This window comes from Chelonoidis abingdonii, chromosome 6 (genome assembly GCF_003597395.2).
Source record: "Chelonoidis abingdonii isolate Lonesome George chromosome 6, CheloAbing_2.0, whole genome shotgun sequence".
Taxonomy (NCBI): domain Eukaryota; kingdom Metazoa; phylum Chordata; order Testudines; family Testudinidae; genus Chelonoidis; species Chelonoidis abingdonii.
This window is the reverse complement of record NC_133774.1, coordinates 131,938,500-131,957,372: the sequence shown is the minus strand read 5'-3', so window position 1 is coordinate 131,957,372 and position 18,873 is coordinate 131,938,500. Positions and strand designations below refer to the sequence as shown.

The 18,873-nt window shown below is 43.0% G+C and overlaps 1 protein-coding gene across 1 annotated transcript in view; it reads right to left on the bottom strand.

The window, feature by feature from the left end:
• The window catches only part of LOC116824774 (metalloprotease TIKI1-like), a 103,293-nt gene that overhangs the window by 12,004 nt on the left and 72,416 nt on the right, over window positions 1-18,873 (bottom strand). Inside the window, exon 5 of the mRNA XM_032780316.1 lies at window positions 2,007-2,097. Coding sequence (XP_032636207.1) covers window positions 2,007-2,097 — 91 coding nt within the window. The remainder of the gene's footprint in view (window positions 1-2,006; window positions 2,098-18,873) is intronic.

Genomic DNA, 18,873 nt, shown 5'->3' with positions numbered 1-18,873 from the left:
ACTTTTCTTTAGCCTTTGTTTTTATTCCCATCTCGAAGCCACGTGAAGTGGGATTTAGGACGGCACAAGCTCTCTTCTCCAGGAGCGTAAGAAGTTGCCACGGCACTTGTAAAGAATGATTGGCCGAAAGGCTTTCCTCAAACAGAAACCTCATTTCCCCAGGCTTTTCATCCTTCTAGGAAACGTTTTTAAACCATGCACTTTTTCTTTGAAAAAAGAAGCGATTCAAGTATTAGATGCTGATTGGCTATTATGGATGAGCATAGAGGACTCACAGGGTGTTCAGATACTACAGTGATAAGTGCAGTAGAAGAACCTCTAGAGAACAGAATACTGCTCACAAGAGGGCTATGGCAAGGCATGTGGCTGAAACCCACGCTGAGGCTGGTTTAAGGGCAAGTGTCAAGCATGACAAAGCATGCTTAGCACCATGTGAGAAGGCAAGGTTAAAATGTAGCCCGACAAGGAGCGTATATCCCTTGTAATAATAGTCGACACCAGTGAAAGGATTCAAGGACGAAGGTGACGTGGTCAGAAGGAAAGGAAGTGACTTCATTAATATAATTTGTCTTAGTGCCTAGAAGTTCCTACATTGGACCACAAGAAAAAGATGGTCCCAGCCCCAGCGAGCCCCTTTAGCAGAGGTGTTTGGGAAGGAGGTATGGTGACTGTGGTGCTCAGAGAAGGAACTATGACAATCAAGGAAGAGGTATATGGAGAAAGGAGATATGAGGGGAAATATTACAGTAGTCAAGGTGAAAGAAGACCAAAATGCAAACAAAGGTTTTAGAAGTGAGAATACAAGGTAATGGGCTTATTTTAGATACTAGGCCAGAACACGGGATTTAGCGAGCACCTATATGTGGAGCAGGGGAGAGACCAATAGAAGATGGGACCAAGATGGCAAGCCAAGCAGGGAGAATAATGAAATGATCGGCTGTGACAGAGAAAGGAGGCAGAGCAGGGAGATCAGAGATTTGGAGTCTGAAATATTGGCAGGAAGTCCAGAAGGAGATGGCTGAGATAGAGGGAGATGCAAGGCTAGACTGAGGGGGAGATGGAACAGTTCTCTGGTAGTTGAAACCGTGGCAGAACACCTGAGCGAGAGCACAGAGGGAGACCAAGGTGAGCTGAGGAGAAAACCTTGAAGGCTATCCACAGGTAGGAGTGAAGGCAGGATGAGGAAAGAGTGCTTAGCAAGGAGAAGCAGAAGAGAAAAGCGTCCTCGTCTAAAAAGAAGGATAAAATGGAGGAAGAGAGAGTGATCAATGGTATTGGTGGCAGCAGACAGCTTGGGAACAAGAATACAGCTTAATACAAAGAGGGTCATGGAGGATGCTGGTGAGGCCAGCTCCAGAGTGGGGAGGCTGGAAGTCAGATAGGAAAAGTCAAGGAGAACGTTGCACAAGGAGTCAGGCAGAGAAGACTCAGGGGTTTAGAGAGAGTACAAGGGATGGGGTGACAAGTGAGACCAAGGGAAGACTTTTCAGGATAAGTGATATGACACTGTACTTGTGTACAAGGGGAAAGAGACAAAGGGGAGGGACTGGTTAAACACACAAGAGAGGGAAGGAATGGGAGAAGGGTCCCAGGAGCACAGGATGTGGGGAAGATGTGCCAAGCTGGGGTTGGGCTGGGGAAAAGGGGCTATAAAACAGAAAAACCAGCAGTCCTTCCCTTTTTGTGCGGCACTATGACAAGCCAGCTTGCCCACCCAAACAGATCTAACTTGTCATTCATAATTACCTGCTAACTCAAGGCTTTAGAAGTGATGGGAAAAACATGTCCAAGTGATGGGAAAAAGCAACCTGGCAAGTGTCACGCAGACCACATTTCCAAATTAGCTCCCAGAAGATAAACAGAGCAAAGGAATTGTACTGGGAAATAGCAAAGAAGAGCAGTCTACATGTAATGATGTCTGTCTATTTCCACAGTCTCTCTATGGTTGTCTGCAGCTTATCTATCTCAATGGCTATTCAAATATGATAAAAACATGAATATATTACTTGTTGATGGGTTGTCCAGCAGGAGTGTGCTCTACCTCATACCCTTCTCTTCCCAAAACATCAATCACTGTGTTGTTGCCCATGAAATGACCTGCAGTTAAGAAAAAAAATTAGAAACTTTGGAGCAAAGTAAACAAGAAGAGCAGTAACCATCCTCACCCCTCCCAAAGAAAAATGCCCCTCAACAATCCACCATAGCCACACTTCTAGGAGCAGAAGATCTGTCAGAGCAACTGTTTCCATTTCTCTTCTATGAGGTCTTGAAGTACATAATACACCAAATTATTGGAGAAGTGTCAATACCGGTGATCTGGCTGGTGCCAGAATGTTCTCACTGGGTCATTCTGAAGTTCCCTGCTGCTAATCACCACCAATATGTCACTGTGGCAAATAAATGATTCTGTCCTCCTTACATTTCTCCTATAGATTCAACTGGATAAAATACCCTTCACTTCCTATCCCAAACTTTTCCAAAGTGTTCCTACACATTGTCACACAAGCCAGGATCCTGGAACAATTTGTTCAATGTGGGTGCAGAGAGCCATTGAATCAAACTGTAGCCCTGTATAGATGGAAACCACGTCAAGCTAGAGAGTGCTGCTGCATCCCCAGTTCCAGCACCTGTGTGAATAGGCGCTGCCCTCTGACCTCATAACAGATGAGGTCATTCAGAGATATACAGTTACACTGGTATCAATATGGAACAACAGCATTTAACCGAAGTGCTCTGCAAATGGAAAAGCCCTAAATATCATGTCATAAACATGATATTATTATATTGTTGTGATTATTAAATTAAGAGTCATCCAACTGTAGTGAATTAAAAATAGCTCTGGATTTGGGTTAGACACTGCCCTGGCCTGGCTAGAATTCAATCTCTCACTTCCTTTAAAATAAGCAATTAGAGACAAATATTCACCTATAACTTCAGTAAAATCCACTAAACTTTGGAGAGGATTTAGCTGGCTTTGGCATAATTCTGCCAGTGAATTGGCACTGTTGGCACTAAACATTAAAAAGGTTGTTAAGCAGTTTTTAAACTAGGAGATGGGTGAAAGCCGACTGCTGCAGAGGAGCATGTAGATCAGACACAGACTTCTCTTAGGGGAGAGTCTGATGATAGAGAATCTCCAGGTTATAGTCAGGAGCAGAGGACGGAAGAGGATAATGTAAGGGCCAGATCAGATGACAAAACATCACATAAAAGAATGCTGCACAGTCAGAAAGAGTAGACAAATAAACAGAGACAATTTTAAAAGTGCGTTACTGTAAACAAATGCTAGAAGTCAATATAAGTACGGTGAACTAGTGTGCCTTTGATAAAGGAGGAATATGTATATAAGGCAGTCGACAGAACCTGTGACTGAGCATCAATGACTCAAATCATTCGGGTACAAACTACTCGGAGGACAAACAGGTCATGCAAGAGGATGGCACTATACGTGAAAAGAAAATGTGAATTCAATGATGTTAAAATCTTAAGCAAATTCCTATGTCTTATGGATAGAAATGTCATGCCTAATAAGAATAAACTTAGGGATCTATTATCACCCACCTGACCAGCGACAGTAATAGTTGATGAATGAATGCTAGGGAATTAGAGAGGCTATCAAAATTAAGAACTCAATGAAGGAAGCTGAAAGATTGGTTTATTTAGTTTGGAAAAGAGAAGATGAGAGGAGGACATGATATCAGTTTTCGGATATCTAAAGGGGTGTCATGAGGAGGAGGGAGAAAACTTGTTCACCTTAGCCCTAATGATTAGAACAAGAAGCATGGCTTAAACTGCAGCAAGGGAGATTTAGGTTGGACATTAGGAAAGTTCCTAACTGTCAGGTAGTTAAAACACTGGAATAAATTGCCTAGGGAGTTGTTGAATCCCATCTCTGGAGTATTTTAAGAGTAGGTTAGATAAATGTCTATCAGGGATGCGTCTAGAAGTATTTGGTCCTGCCATAAGGGGGGGACTGGACTCAATGACCTCTCGAGAGTCCTTCCAGTCCTAGAGTCTATGAATCTCTGAATAGTGGGGATTCAATTATCCCATATTGACTGGGATTTCACTTCAGGACGAAATGCAGAGATAAAATTTTCCAACTTAATGACTGCTTCATGGAGCAGCTGGTATGGGAACCCACAAGGGAGAGGTAACTCATAAATTAATCCTGAGTGGAGGCCGCAGAGCTGGCCAAGAGGTAAACTTAGCAGGCCGCTTGCAAATAGTGACTATATATATAACAACATTTAACATCCCTATGTAGGAGAAAAATTAAACAGCCAACACTGTGGCATTAATTTCCAAGAGAGAACTATACAAAATGAGGGGTTAGTTAAAAAAGTTAAAAGGTACAGTGACTAAAGTAAATCCTGGCAAGCTGCATAGGCCCTTTTTAAACATCATATAGATCCCAACTTCAATGTATACCACCAAATAAGAAACACAGTAAAAAACTAAAAAAAGCCACCGCGGGCTTACAACCATGTAAAAAAGCAGTAGAGAAAAGACTTCCTTAAAAAGTGAAGTCAAATCCTAGTGAGGCAAATAGAAAGGAGCATAACACTGCCAGCTTAAGTGCAAATGCTGTGTGAATAAGAAAAGTCAAAGAGGAGTTTGAGAACGGCTAGCCAAAAACTCAAAGTAATAACAAAAGTTTTAAGTACATCAGAAGCAGGAAGCTGCTAAACAACAGTGGGGCCCCTTGTCGATCGTCGAATACAAAAAGTGCCGTTAAGACATAAAGTCATTGCGGAGAAACTAAATGATTCTTTGCTTCAGTCTTCACGGCTAAGGATATTGGGAGATTCCAAACCTGACTATTTTGTAGTGACAAATCTGAGGAACTGTCACAGATGAAGTGTCACTAGAGAGGTTTGGAATTAATATAAATCAACATTACAAGTCACCAGGACCCAATGGCATTCACCCAAGAGTTCTGATAAGAACTCAATGTAATTGCGGAACTATTAACAAGTTTAACCTGTCCTTTTAAATTGGCTTCGTACCCAATGACTGGAAGTTAGCTAATTGTACGCAATATTTAAAAAGGGCTCTAGAGGTGATCCCAGCAATTACAGACTAGTAGTCTTAACGTCAGTACCGGGAAATAGTCGAAACAGTAGTTAAGAATAAAATTCTTCAACACATAGAAAAACAAACGGTTGAGCAATAGTCACATGGTTCTGTAAAGGGAATCGTGTCTTACTAATCTATTAGAGTTCTTTGAAGGGGACACAAACATGTGGATAAGAGAGATCCAGTGGACATAGTGTACTTAGATTTCCAGAAAGCCTTTTGACAAGGTCCCTCACCAAAGCCTCTTACGTTAAATAAGCTGTCATGGATAAAAAGGGAAGTCCTTTCATGGACTGAGAACTGGTTAAAGACAGAACAAAGGGTAGGAATTAATGGTAATCTCACATGGGAGGGGTAACTAGTGGTGTCCTTCAAGGGTCAGTCCTAGGACCATCCTATTCAATTTATTCATAATGATCAGGAGAAAGGGTAAACAGTGAGGTGGCAAAGTTTGCAGTGATACAAACTGCTCAAGATAGTTAAGACTAAACGCAAATTGTGAAGACTTCAAAAAGATCTCACAAAACTAAGTGATTGGGCAACAAAATGGCAAATGAAATTTAATGTGGATAAATGTAAAGTAATGCACACTGGAAAAATAACCCCAACTATACATACAATATGATGGGCTAATTTAGCTATAACGAGTCAGGAAAAAGATCTTGGGTGCATTGTGGACAGTTCTCTGAAGATGTCCACGCGTGTGCAAGGCGGTCCAAAAGCAAAAAGGATGTTAGGAATCATTAAAAAGGGGATAAAGTAAGACTGAGTTATATTATTGCCCTTATATAAATCCATGGTACGCCCACATCTCGAATCCTGTGTACAGATGTGGTCTCCTCATCTCAAAAGATATTCTAGCACTAGAAATGTCAGAAAAGGGCAACTAAAATGATTAGGGTTTGGAGAGGGGTCCCATATGAGGAACATTAAAGAGGCTAGGCCTCTTCAGCTTGGAAAAGAGGAGACTAGGGCGGATATGATAGATAAAATCATGAGTGATGTTGAGAAAGTGGATATGGAAAAGTTATTTACTTATTCTCATAATACAAGAACTAGGGGTCACCAAATGAAACTAATAGGCAGCAGGTTTAAAACAAATAAAAGGAAGTTCTTCTTCACACAGCACACAGTCAACTTGTAGAACTCCTTACCTGAGCAGGTTGTGAAGGCAAGGACTATAACAGCATTTAAAAGAGAACTGGATAAATTCATGGTGGTGAAGTCCATAAATGGCTATTAGTCAGGATGGGTAAAGAATGGTGTCCCTAGCCTCTGTTCATCAGAGGGTGGAGATGGATGGCAGGAGAGAGATTACTTGATCATTGCCTGTTGGGTTCACTCCCTCTGGGGCACCTGGCATTGGCTACTGTCGGTAGACAGATACTGGGCTAGATGGACCTTTGGTCTGACCCGGTACGGCTGTTCTTATGTTATGTTCTTATAAGCCCACTCCATTTTCAGTCAGATGTGTATGCTGCTTTGCCTATGAACTGACATCATAATGAATTAATTATAACAGTCTATTATAACAAACGCTGACCAGCATGGGAAAAGAAATTCCTCCCCAGGACTTTTCTTCCTGCATGCAGACTGATTGTGACTTCAGGTTTGTTTTCCTACCTCAGAGACAGATTCTGGGAAGGAGACCTAGACACAGGAGGTACAGCACAGACTTTCAAAGCTCTATCCTGTTCTGTCATTTGCCAGCCTGCTATTAAATAAAACTATAATTTGTAGCAAACTCCCTTCCTCCGGCAGAAGCACTTGGTGTTAAAATTGTCACAAGCAGGTAGAAAAAGTATGCCAATCAAAAATCATGTATGGAAAAATGAGGTATTAGGTATATTCCCTAAATTGGGGATGGGGTACTGAGACAGATGTCCAGGAGCAGCAAATCCCACACCCCCAGGCTCACTCTAGCAGTTTAACTCCCAGCTGGGGAGAAATGGTGATATCTGTAAAGGATGGTGTGGTCTGAGCTCTGATACTCAACAGGCTGGGGTCTGAAGAGAAGTCACCAAAAGGACATTAAGAACCAAACAGTGCCAGCTCAACTGGCATTTGCTGGCAAGCAGGCGAGGCGGGCCTAATGAGTGAACAAACACCAGGATGTGTTCTAACCAAGTTGCAAGCTGCCCTGCTAGATCGAGAGTGACTATAATCAAGCCTATGATCACTACAGCATGAGTTGCTGTTGCAAGGTCAGACTGGGATATGTAAGGCCGCAGCCTGTGCGAAGTGCTCATCTGGAATAAAACAAGACACTGCATTTGTGAGGTGCTCTGTCGGACACATGACTTTCCATGGAAACGGACTGATCAAAAGCCAATACCAAGGTTCTTAACTTTTATTTCATTATCAGCCATCTTTGTTTTTAAAACAACAGCACTTACCTTAGGTGTTAAAAATCTCAGGTTCTCAGACATTTCAATCATAAGCTGCATTTCCTGTGTCCTAATCTATATCCCATTGTCAAAATGGCAACTCTTTTTCTGAGTTTTAATTATTCTTTTTCCTAACAGCAATTTAGGTTCATTGGCGTGGCAGTAAAGAGAAGGGAACCCTGATGCATATACTGTGGGACCCCTTTCCCAGCCAGGCAGCTGTGGAAAGAGGTGGACACAAGAGTGAAAATAGCCCTTGGCTCCAACAACCAATCCTCATCTGAAAGTTATATTGTAGGTTATGGTCCAAAACCATGCTGGGTTTAACTCTACCACAAAGACTTTGGTTCTTGAGGGCCGCAATGATTACCAAGTGCGTGATTTGACAAAAATGGAGGAGCAGGCTTATGCCCAAAATAGAGCAGTGGTATTTGGACCCGTCTGAGTTTTCAGCTAAAGAAATATTATCTTCTCCACGTAGAGAGCAAGTATAGGAATTCAAAGAAATCTGATAGATGATAGGTTTCATGATACATTTGGCTTAAGAATGCTGAGATAGCTCAAAGAATGCCAGACTTCCATTCAATTTCACCTCTCTGCTTTTTTCCCTCCCTCTTCCCACCCTCCACCCCAGCCTTCTCCTTCCCTCTTTTTCCTATTTGTGTAAGTTTACATTATTGTTACCCCCACCCTAACATGTTATGCCTGTGTAATAGTGTCTGATTTTGTACTGTCTGGTCCTGAACCTTTGACAAGTTGTAAAGTTGCACAATTGCATACTTTTACTGGATATCTGATGAAATGTGCAGTGTTAGGTAACAAATAAGCTGTAAGTCATTTTCCTTTTTGTAACTTTTATTGTTTATGAAAATTACAAAAAATAATAACAGTGATTTACGCTGCCATTCTGGAAAGCAGTCACTGTGTAAGTACCACTGAAGCCAAGCATATGCTTAAGTGATTTCCTGGATCAGGTCCTTTTTCTTCTTTGTAATTTGATGGCGTGATAAGAACATTTTTTTTACACTGAAGTTTTCTTTTAACAAAATGACTTAGGACCTGATCCAAAGTGCACTGAAGTCAATGTGAGTCTTTGCGCTGACATCACTGGGCAAATGGACAAGGCTTTGTTGTCAGAGAGAAATCGTGAGCTAATAAATCTCGGCAAAAGAGAAATGGAACAACAACAAAAAAGAAAACGTGAAAACACAACTGTGCTCACAAACATGCCCAGACATGTGATGAGGCCATCAAAAACTCCTTTCACAACAGTGACAACCACCAGAAATCAACACCACTACCACCCAGCTGTTCATATATCATGCCTATGAGATATTGTTATATTCTTTGTTTATGAAACATCCAAAAGCGTGCCAGACGCTCTTCACTTCAAAGAGAAAGAGAAGGCCTGTGCCCCGAGGAGATTACACACTCATTCTAGATGTGATATTGGATGCAAAAGTAGCAAACAATAGAGTGGATGAAGGGGGAGATGAGAGAGGGCCGCAACCACAGGATCTCAGATATTTGGGATAGTGAGCCTCTCCCCTATTTAGAGCTAGGGGAGAGGCTCACTATCTCAGTGAAGTTGTCATTAGTAACTACTTTGTTTCTGTTCTGGGAACAAATATAGTCCAAGCCCCCTCTAGAGTAAGAGCCCTGGTTATATATACCAGATCCATCTACTCACAGAAAGCAACAAGAGAGGGGATTCACCCTCCCAAGGTTTAAGATCAAACATTCGTGCTGCATGAGAGAATGAGTCCACAGAAGCATGACAGGGAGTAGGCCTCTTTCACCTGTTTTCTATTTTGGCCTAACACACTTGAATGCCCCCAAAAGAAAAGCCCCAGGCCCTTGTCCCATCAGAAAGCCTCCTCCTTTCTTTCTATACACAGCTCTCCATTATCCTTGTACCACTAGGTGAAGTGATGCATTTGAGAGGTCAATTTACTCTGGCAGGGGGTTGGGGAGCCATGAATCTCTATTCTTCTGTGTTCAGACTCAAAAGGGAACTGAGGAGCTGTTGTGTGTACCAGCTCAGCCATACTCTCTACTGGAGAGTAAATAAACCCAAGCCTTTAATCTGTACTGAAAGGAAGTGGAGTGCAGGGATTGTGATGGGCAATATGTTCAAATAACAAAGCTGTCTGACCAATATGCGGTTACAAACCAGTTAAAGTATTGGCCTCTGAATTTCAAATCTTCCTAACATCCCTCTCAAATGTTCTGCATTATGTGATTCTATTGGGCAAGGGGTTTTGGTTGGGTCAGTTTCTTTATTTTTTGCAGTATCCTAAGTAACAACATTCTTCACAACATGCTCAATTTCTCTGGTCTGCAGCCTTTCCTGCCTTGAACACACACAAAGGTGTTTTATTCTTTACAATTAAGTCAAGAATATCCATTTCATCAGGGACTGCCAAACCCAAATTAAACCATTGTGAATTTGGATATTTGTAAAATTCTAGCTAAGCAAATGAGGGAATACCAGATACTAACGGGTTCACTGGTGTTCCAGAATTTGTCTCTTAATTATTATATGTCGCAAGAATGCATTTTGTAAATGATGCCACTGTCAGACTTTCAGCAAAACATTCTATCTGATGCTGATAGATCAATAATTTGATCAGCCCTTTCTTTTAAAGTCCATGTAAAAAAACCTAAAACTTGAAGTCCATGTAATTTTGTGTGTATTTCTTTAGCAGAAATATCTCAGAACTTTTCCCTCAAACTCCCACATAACCCATAACTTACAAGTTGTCCCACAATAACAAACCAGCGGATATTTATGGGTGAACAAAAATGTTTATCAGGAAATGCATTTTAGATTGATGCCCTCCGAGTAGTGGTAAGAACAGCTGTAGCATGTGATTATGGTGATGCAACCACAGAGTGATGCTACTGGTCCTAATGGCTGGGATATCCTAAATCAGGATGTTTATTCCTCTGACCTTAATAGGAACATTCAGATGGCTTTTGTGGATTTCTAAAACAAGCCATTATAAATATCTTAGACAAACAGGCTTCTAATTTTTTAGAATCATCTAGGAAAGGAAGGAGAATCTGTAACCACTTTTCTTAAAATGCTCCTGAAATGTAAAACATTTTAAAGTAATAGGAAGTACATCCAGAACAGTTGCCATGACAGCTGCAGATATGCCCAGGACGAAAACTGGTTAACTGGATTAAGTTTACTTGTATGATCAAGCCTGACTCTCCTTTATCTACTTTCCACCTCACAGGCTATGTCCTGTGAGCATGAAGGATAGTTCTTGGCTCCGTCTTCAGACAGCTGAGAGACAGGAAGAACAGCAACTCACCCTCTGCTTTCTTCCCTCATCCACCAAATCAATCATCAAGGCACCGATAGGCGAAGAGTCCTTTCCTCCCAACAGCTGGTGAAGGGGCGAGCAAGGGCTCTGAACTGCCAGTAACCCAAAGGAACACAAACACAAGGAGAAATTCCAGGCAGACCAGATCCATGGGGGAGATGTAGGAAGGCATCGCACGGGTTAGTCCTGCAGGCTGATCACCCAGCTCACAGAACACAGGGTTTGGCACTTGTACCAGAGAGTTAGAATTTTTTAAATCCAGGAGGAGGCAGACCCCGCTGAATGACTTGGACAGTGCAAAATACAGCATTGTGTTCTCTTGAGATCACTACGTGAGGTGGAACCTGAACTTCTGGGCTGATCTCTACCACAGGGCTCATGTTTTCCCAAATGACTTCCCTGCAGAGTGGGGTGCAGTAGTAACAAAATTAGAACCTAAGCATGGCCTCCTGGCCAACTGGGAGGGAGTAATCTCAAGATGCAGTTTCTAGGACCCAATGCGGACAAGATATACACCAAAGCGAGGCTGAGGAGCTCTTCTCCAGGAGGGGATGGTGTTTATAGAGGAGCATGCTTTCATGTACAGGGACTTCCAAAAGCAATCAATACCGATCTCTGCTTTTCCCTAAAAGGAGCTGAACTGGATGAAGCATGATAACCTGGAGCAGGGGAAAGGGTTGTAGGAGTGTGTCCCCGATAGCTTTATCTACCATTAACGATCTTGCAAAAATTTTGGTCACAAAACAGCTGACCCTCTGGGAGGCAAGAGTGATCTACGTGGGATCACCTTCCTATTCTATATTGACAAAGCCTGACCAGGCATAACAAAGGCAGCCTATAGCAGAAACAACCCCTGATGTAATAAGTTTCGTATGCCTTTTGCCAAGCTTAACTTGGGCAGTGTCCAGCGCACATTTGGAAAAGACTTCCCATTTGTCTTGGCATCATCAGCCATTCTACCCAGACTGTCCTGAACTACAGAGATGGAATCTTGCTACCCACTTGGCAGAGATGGAAAAATCAGCCTCACAAAACAAATAGAATGAAAGAAATGTTGCCACGTGACTGCGACCAGAGCTGCGATGGAAGAGGGGTTTAAGCGAAGGATCCAGTGGAGGGAGGACCAGCTCTGGTCCAGGTTGCCTCCATACTGGCCTGAAGTGTCACCCTGTTAGTGCAAGGAATCCCAGTGCACAGGCTTGCATGGGACCACAGACCCATCTGTTTCCACCCCTGGGAACTCATCAGGGTATGTTTGTGTAAGAGTTAGGATGTAGTGTGCAAAGTAATTTAACCCCCAAATTACTAAAATTATAGCCTGGAGAAACAAAGATCAGGAAAATTGAATTATTGTTCCCTGTGATACAAATTCAAGGATGTGTGAACCCACAGTCTATCAACACAGGCTCTTTTTGTGCCTAACGGATGCTATAACTCAGCACTAAGTTATTAACCCTGCATAATTTAGTCTACAAAGAAAAGCAGCAAAAACTGGCAATAAAGGAGTTTGTGCCGTTACAGCTTCATCTGCGGCACCTTTCCTGAGGCACACCTCCAACAGACGTTACAGTTCCTATAAGCATGACAGCCACTTCCTGTATTCTGCTCTCTAGGTGAGCTAACCTCAAAATTAATTATTCCCAAACTCAGTAGGTGGATCCTGTGCAATTAACCTACCTCCTAGTTTCTCCAAACAATGTACTGATGGCAAAGGGAAGTTTGGTAACAGGCATAGGATTCGTCTTCTTTTAAACAAAAACTGTGGGTTTTTTAAATAGAAAGGGCAACCTGGCTAAGTCCAATGAAATTCAGAAACTGAAGAAGAGCTTTAATTCAGTTAAAGAAACCGCTCAAAGAGTATTCATGCCTTTTAATCCATCAACTTGCTTTGAACAGTGGTTTAAGACAGGCAAATGACTGAAAACTAATCATCTTAAAGTTAAATCCCACGTCTCTTTTCCAGACATATGTTATCCAACTAGTGAGTGTTTAAACATCAGAAGCTGTTAATAAACCTTAAGTGACCATAACAGTTCAACAGCCAACTAAAATCAATGGCAGTGACAGAGTTAACCTACTGTGTGGTGGTGGCGTGGCTGGGCGTGGGCACCAACATTTGCAAAGCTGTGCTGGAGCTAAGGGATTGTTCCTGGCTCCTGAGCTTGTTGCTGGTCTTTGCTTTATGCTGAAGCATCTTCTGCTGCTGCAAGTTTCTCATGTCATTTTGCAGCTTCTGTCCTTTGTTGAGGAGCAAGATCCTTTCTCTAAGTTGTTTGAGGGCTTGTCCCCACACAAAAGTTGTAAAGGTTTAACTATACCTGTCTAGTTAAAGTGCACAGCCCCCTACCTAATACACCAGTTCTATTAGTATAAATGTGCTTTATACACTATTCCTATTCAGGAAGGAAAATAAGCTGCCTTATACCGGTATAATTGCATCTACATTGGGGTTGTACTGGTAAAACTATTCCAGTTTAAAAAAAAAAAAAATCACAACCCTAACTGGAAGTAATTTCAGGCCTCAAATTATAGGAGCTACTTTCGTTCTCACCCAATTTACTGAAAGCAGAGAACACACTTTCAGACACCAGCTGGACTCACGTATCAGTGTTTGTCACTTCTTCATTGGCTCACTTCCTTATGGGCAGGATTCAGTTACTTCTTCAGTTAATACCTATGTAGCAGGACTTGTGGACTCCTGTCAAAGTTGTTTATTAAACCTCTATTCCTGGATGAGAAGTTCTCAGTCTCTCTCTCTGAAGTTACTTTCAAAACATTTTCATGTATTCAGTCCATTTACTGAAGTATTGAAGTTCCATAAATTTATAAAAATGCTTCTTTTTCCAATGACCAAAGCCACATTTTACAGTCAAGTCTTTTTGCTGCTTGGATCTAATACTTTCAGGGCCAGATTTTCAAAAAAGTTCTCAGTACCCAACAGCTCTCAGTTAGGTGCCTAAATGAAGGTACCCAGATTTTCAAAAGCTCAGCTTCCAATGTTGTCAGTGGGGGAATTTGCTGTTATTCCCAACAGGTGCTGAGAGTTCTTGATATTCTGGCCCTTAGAGTGTATATCATTAAGATGCTCTTTTGAAATGTAACTACTTCCATTCAATAACCTGTCTGGATTCTCCTGGCCTCCTCCTAAATTTGGGACATTGATGTGCCAGATACCTTCAGGCAATTGGGTGACAAGTGGAAAAAAAGAAAAACCTCACCAGGTCCCACACTCTTGATTTAGTTCAGCTGAGTTTGGGGTTGGGCTCTAGGCTCACAGGTCTTTTAGAACCAGAGAGGGCTACCTTCTCACAGACTGGCCAGATTAATGTAGGGGGGGAGGAAGGGGGATGGACTGCCAGGAAGCACCATACTCTAGAATCTAATCCTGCCAGAAAGGAAAGACTTGGGAAGAATTCATCATAAGAAAAATATAAGTCTGATGTAACCAGCTGGAAGAGTTGTTTCCACCTGTTGGAGACAGGAAAACCAGGCCCCAATCCAAAGCCCACTGAAGTCAATGGAAAGACTGCTCATGCTTTTATCACCATGACAGCAAGACTGGCATCATTAGGAAACATGGTGGTAAAAACACCTAGGCCCTGTTTTGCAGGAACGTTCTCATGGTTGCTATCACTGGAGAGCGCTGTGCTGGTGGTAGCCCAGTGGTGGGAGATTTCCAGAGAAAGGGCTTTGGAGACATGTCTACACCAGCCTTTTCTAGACACAATCTCCCACCGCTGCTACCAACGAGGGAACTCTAGCACAGACAAGGAGCTGTCAGCTGACCACCATCGAGATCTGCTCTGAGCAGCTCTCTCTCCTGACTTACCTTATTTTGAAGATTTCACTGATGCCTTGGAAGGGGTATTTTTGCACACTCATAACTTCAACTGTGTATATCTGTCATAGTCTCCAGGCCGAGTCCCCTTTGTGCAACCCCTGGGGCTTTGGAAATGGTTCCTGCTTCCACGGACTACATCCCCATCGGAGACTGCCATCACGATAACCCTACACTAGCTGTAGTCTCCAGAAGCTACTGAGTAAACAGACAGAAAAGCTGCCAAGCTGGATCAGCCACTCTCAAGTTACATATGTTCACACACCTTCTGGGACTCAGCCCTTCTATTCCGCTCATGGAGCTCACAATGATCCTGCATCCCAGAAGCGGAGTAGCACAGGGGAGAATCAGGCCCTTCACATACAGGGAGAGGCAAAATTGACTTAATCTGATTGATCATGATCTCACTTGCCTGCTCTTTTTGGAGTTTGGTTTGGTTTTTTTCAAATCGCTCTTCTCTTTCAGGCCCGAGTGTGTTTCTTGAATGTCTTTATACTTTGCATCTGTTGGCTTTTCCAGTAACTTACTGCATAAGTTTAGCCCCCTTTGCACAAAGTAGCTCTGGCTGCATTCCCTATTTACTCCTGGAGTCCCAATTCCGATTATTTAGATTGTAGATAGGAATTTCAAAAGTGCCTGAGCAAGTTACCTTCCTAACTCCAGTTGACCTTCAAAGGAAATCAGGCTCCCAGCTTGCCCAGGTAACTGAAAATCCTACTGTATGTTCCTTAGGGTTTTTTAAAACCTCCCTACAAGTACGACAAATGTATCCTGGCTTTGAATTCATTCTTTTGTTTTATAAATATTTCTGCTAGCTCATGTCATCAATCTCCTCTGTTCCGCAGGCTGTAAACCCAGTCACAATTACGACTTTCCTTTTTAATTTAGATTCTTCAGGCTTCTTGGCCTAAATTGCATCTTTTCAAAACAACAAACAAATCATAAAAATTGATACTAATTAACATTTCTATTGCAGTAATGCTTAAAGACCAATCAGGGTGGGACCCCATTGTATATTTGTCCAGCACCTAGAACAAGACATGACAATTCCTGCCCCACAGGGCTGACCATCTAAAATTCCTATGGCATGGAAGAGAGCCTTTCACATCGATGGCTCTGACAAGTGCCTTATGGTCATATTTAAAGCCCAGTGAAGTCAGTGGGAGCCTTTCCATTGACTTGAGTAGGCATTGGCTTAAACAGCAGCTGTCATTTCTCTTTCTAACCAAGTCCCTCTCCTATTACAGCCTAGCACCTATTTACCCGTTGTGCACTTGGTCAGTGACAATCCGTCCTCTGTGATAACCTACAAACCTTCTCCCTGATCACAACTGTTCCTTTCAGTACACGTCTTAGATGGTGCTGGATTGTCTGTGAATTAATTTGAATTTAGAGCATATTAAGTCACACAGCTGCTTGATTCAGCAGGAAAACTAGTAAGAGCTGGTGTTTCTGTGATGTTACGTCTCTAACAACTTGCTGAATTGTTAATTCAGACATTGGCTAATCGGGCTCTTCATACCAATTCCCCTTTCTAGGCGGTCTGTAAAAACAAAAACAAAAACTTAGGGAAAGAAAATAGCATTCCCTGGAGGTTTAATGTCATACAAATCTGAGTCATAGTATGTGAACAGCTTCTTTATTTCCTTAAGTAATTGGTTGATTTTTGTTGGTAACAGAAGAAATTTTGACCATAGCCCTTCTTTCTGTAGCCTGAGAGTTTGCCAACATTCAAGTCTGTGTTAATAGCTTCAGAATAATACAGCCCTTGTTTTTTTCAGTAGGAACAGAGAGGAAGCACCTCAGAGACAAACAGGAATTGTCTCAGGGTTTAAAAAATTCAGTGGGCCAAACCTCTTACAGAGGTCAACTGTTCTGTGCACAACGGGGCAGGCTGGGACCTTCTCTATCTTTTACTCACACAGGTGAGCATTTAACTCTCATCAGCTGCCCCAGTGAAATCTCTCAACTGTATGGATGGCATGGACTGATGTGGGGAGCTCATTATCAGCTCCCAAAACACAGGCTTCCCCTTCTAATTTCTGTCTTGGCAAGAGGCAAGACTTTCTGGAACGTTTCATCAGAATCTGCTCAGCTAGTTTGTTTGGTGGTTTGTTTTTTTTTATTTTGTTTTTACATTTATGTTTGTGTTAAACTTGTTCTGTAATTGAATGATGAGTGAAAAATATCTCACTAAAATATGTAGGACAAGTGTTTGTTTCTCTAAACTCTCAATGAAATCTACAAAATAAGCCATGTCTGAACATGGACTCTACTATACCTTAACCTACAACATGTGGCATAGCATAAGAAATTGGAATTTACAGCCATGATTTTGTATGGAGATTGGCTAATGTTGACCTGTGCAGAATCCACTGACGTCAGTGAAGCTGTGCAGGGTCCATCTTTACCCCCTACCCTCCATCAAGGCCTATGCAATTAAAAGGTCAACATATATTCATAATACAAAGTGAGGTTATATTTTATGGCACGATACAGAGAGAAGAGCTAAAGCTAAGCTTTTCCTATTAACTCTGCGTTTCCTCTCTTCTGACTGCTTTAGTCTCACCTGCAACATCGCACTAATGCTAGTTTTTTGCACGAACTTCTATACTAAATAAAGCATCAAACCGCATTTGAATCCACTGAAAGCCAAACGGTCTATCAATTTGTCCTGGTTTGATGAAGTTTTGATAAAAATTCAAATACAAAGGAAAGGGAGGTAAAAGAGGCGAGGTTAATAGCACCCCATCCACGCCCCAACTAAAGATTCATTAGAAGAGAGTAGGAGATGAAAGTGTTTTTCAGTGGAGAGCAGTTAACACCAAAAAACAATGTTACGGTTTCCTTACAACAATCTACACCTTTCTAAAAACCAAATGTTTTAAACCTCTGGAAATGAGCACTTATCCTTCATCCCTCACAAGCACCCCACCCAATTTACCTTAACTTTGCCCTCTTTGGATATGTCTACACTGCAAGTGAAAATGTGATTATTATAACATGGGCCAGCATAACCTGCAGGGGTAACATCGGTGCGTAGACATGGTGGCGTGAGCCAGCAACTTGAGGATGCACCCAGGCTCCCTGGTGGCCCCGTCCCCTTATTTTGTTATGGAAATGTGCTGCTGGAGGCATTCCGTCCACTGTGGGCCAGATTCTCTGCTGGTGTAAATACACTTATTCTTAGCAGCTGAGAATCTGGCTCCATTTTCATCATCCTGTTCTTTATCTCCCCTGCTGCATCCTCCTATCTGCCTCCCCCCCAGGACTCCTGCCCCATCCAATCCCCCCCCGTTCCCTCCTGGCCCCTCTGGGACCCCTGCTCCATCCATACACCCCCACTCCCTGTCCCCTGACTGTCTCCTACCACCCCATCCAACTCCCCTCCTTCCTGACTGCCCCCTGGGACCCTGCCCCCATTCAACCCCCCCATTTTCCCCCCCAACCATTCATACCCCCACCCCGACGACCATCCTGAGCTCCCCTGCCCTCTGTCCAACCCCCCCGCTCCCTTACCGCACTGCCTGGAGCAGCCACACTGCCCAGCTGGAGCCGGGCCACGCCACCACCACCACGCAGCACAGAGACCGGGTCAGGCCAGGCTCTGCAGCTGCGCTGCCCCAGGAGCTCACAGCCCTGCTGCCCAGAGCATTGCACCAGCGGCGGGGAGAACTGAGGCTGTGGGGGAGGGGGAACAGCAGGGGAGGGGCTGGGGGCAGCCTCTCGGGTCAGGAGCTTGGGGCTGGGCAGGACATTCCGCGGGCCGTAGTTTGCCCACCACTACTGTAGATTCACACCCTGGAGTGCTGCATGTAAGTTGCTGGGTAGACAAGTCGTGAGAGAGAGAAAAAATAAACAAACAAAATGGAAGATAGGGAAGAACACTCACGAATAGGTATCTTTACATTTCTGGTTTATACCTGCCCGTTTCATTGCATGTGCTGCTCCTGGGGGCGTCATTACTTCTTCCAGGACAGTGCTTCTGGGACAGGCTAGTTTCATGCTCACTGTTGGGTCCATCTGACCTCATTTGTATTTGAATGCTGGCCATTCAGTGTTCAGTTATGACCCAATCACTGGAGCAGTACATGGAAGAGACTAGCTCTTCTCATGCCTTCTTCTGTGGCTGACGTTTGTCTCCTATCTATGGTCTGTCACTATCAATATGAACCCATCAGGGAGTCACATGCTGCTCTGACATGACAGGAGTTTAGACAGTGGTGTTCGCAGC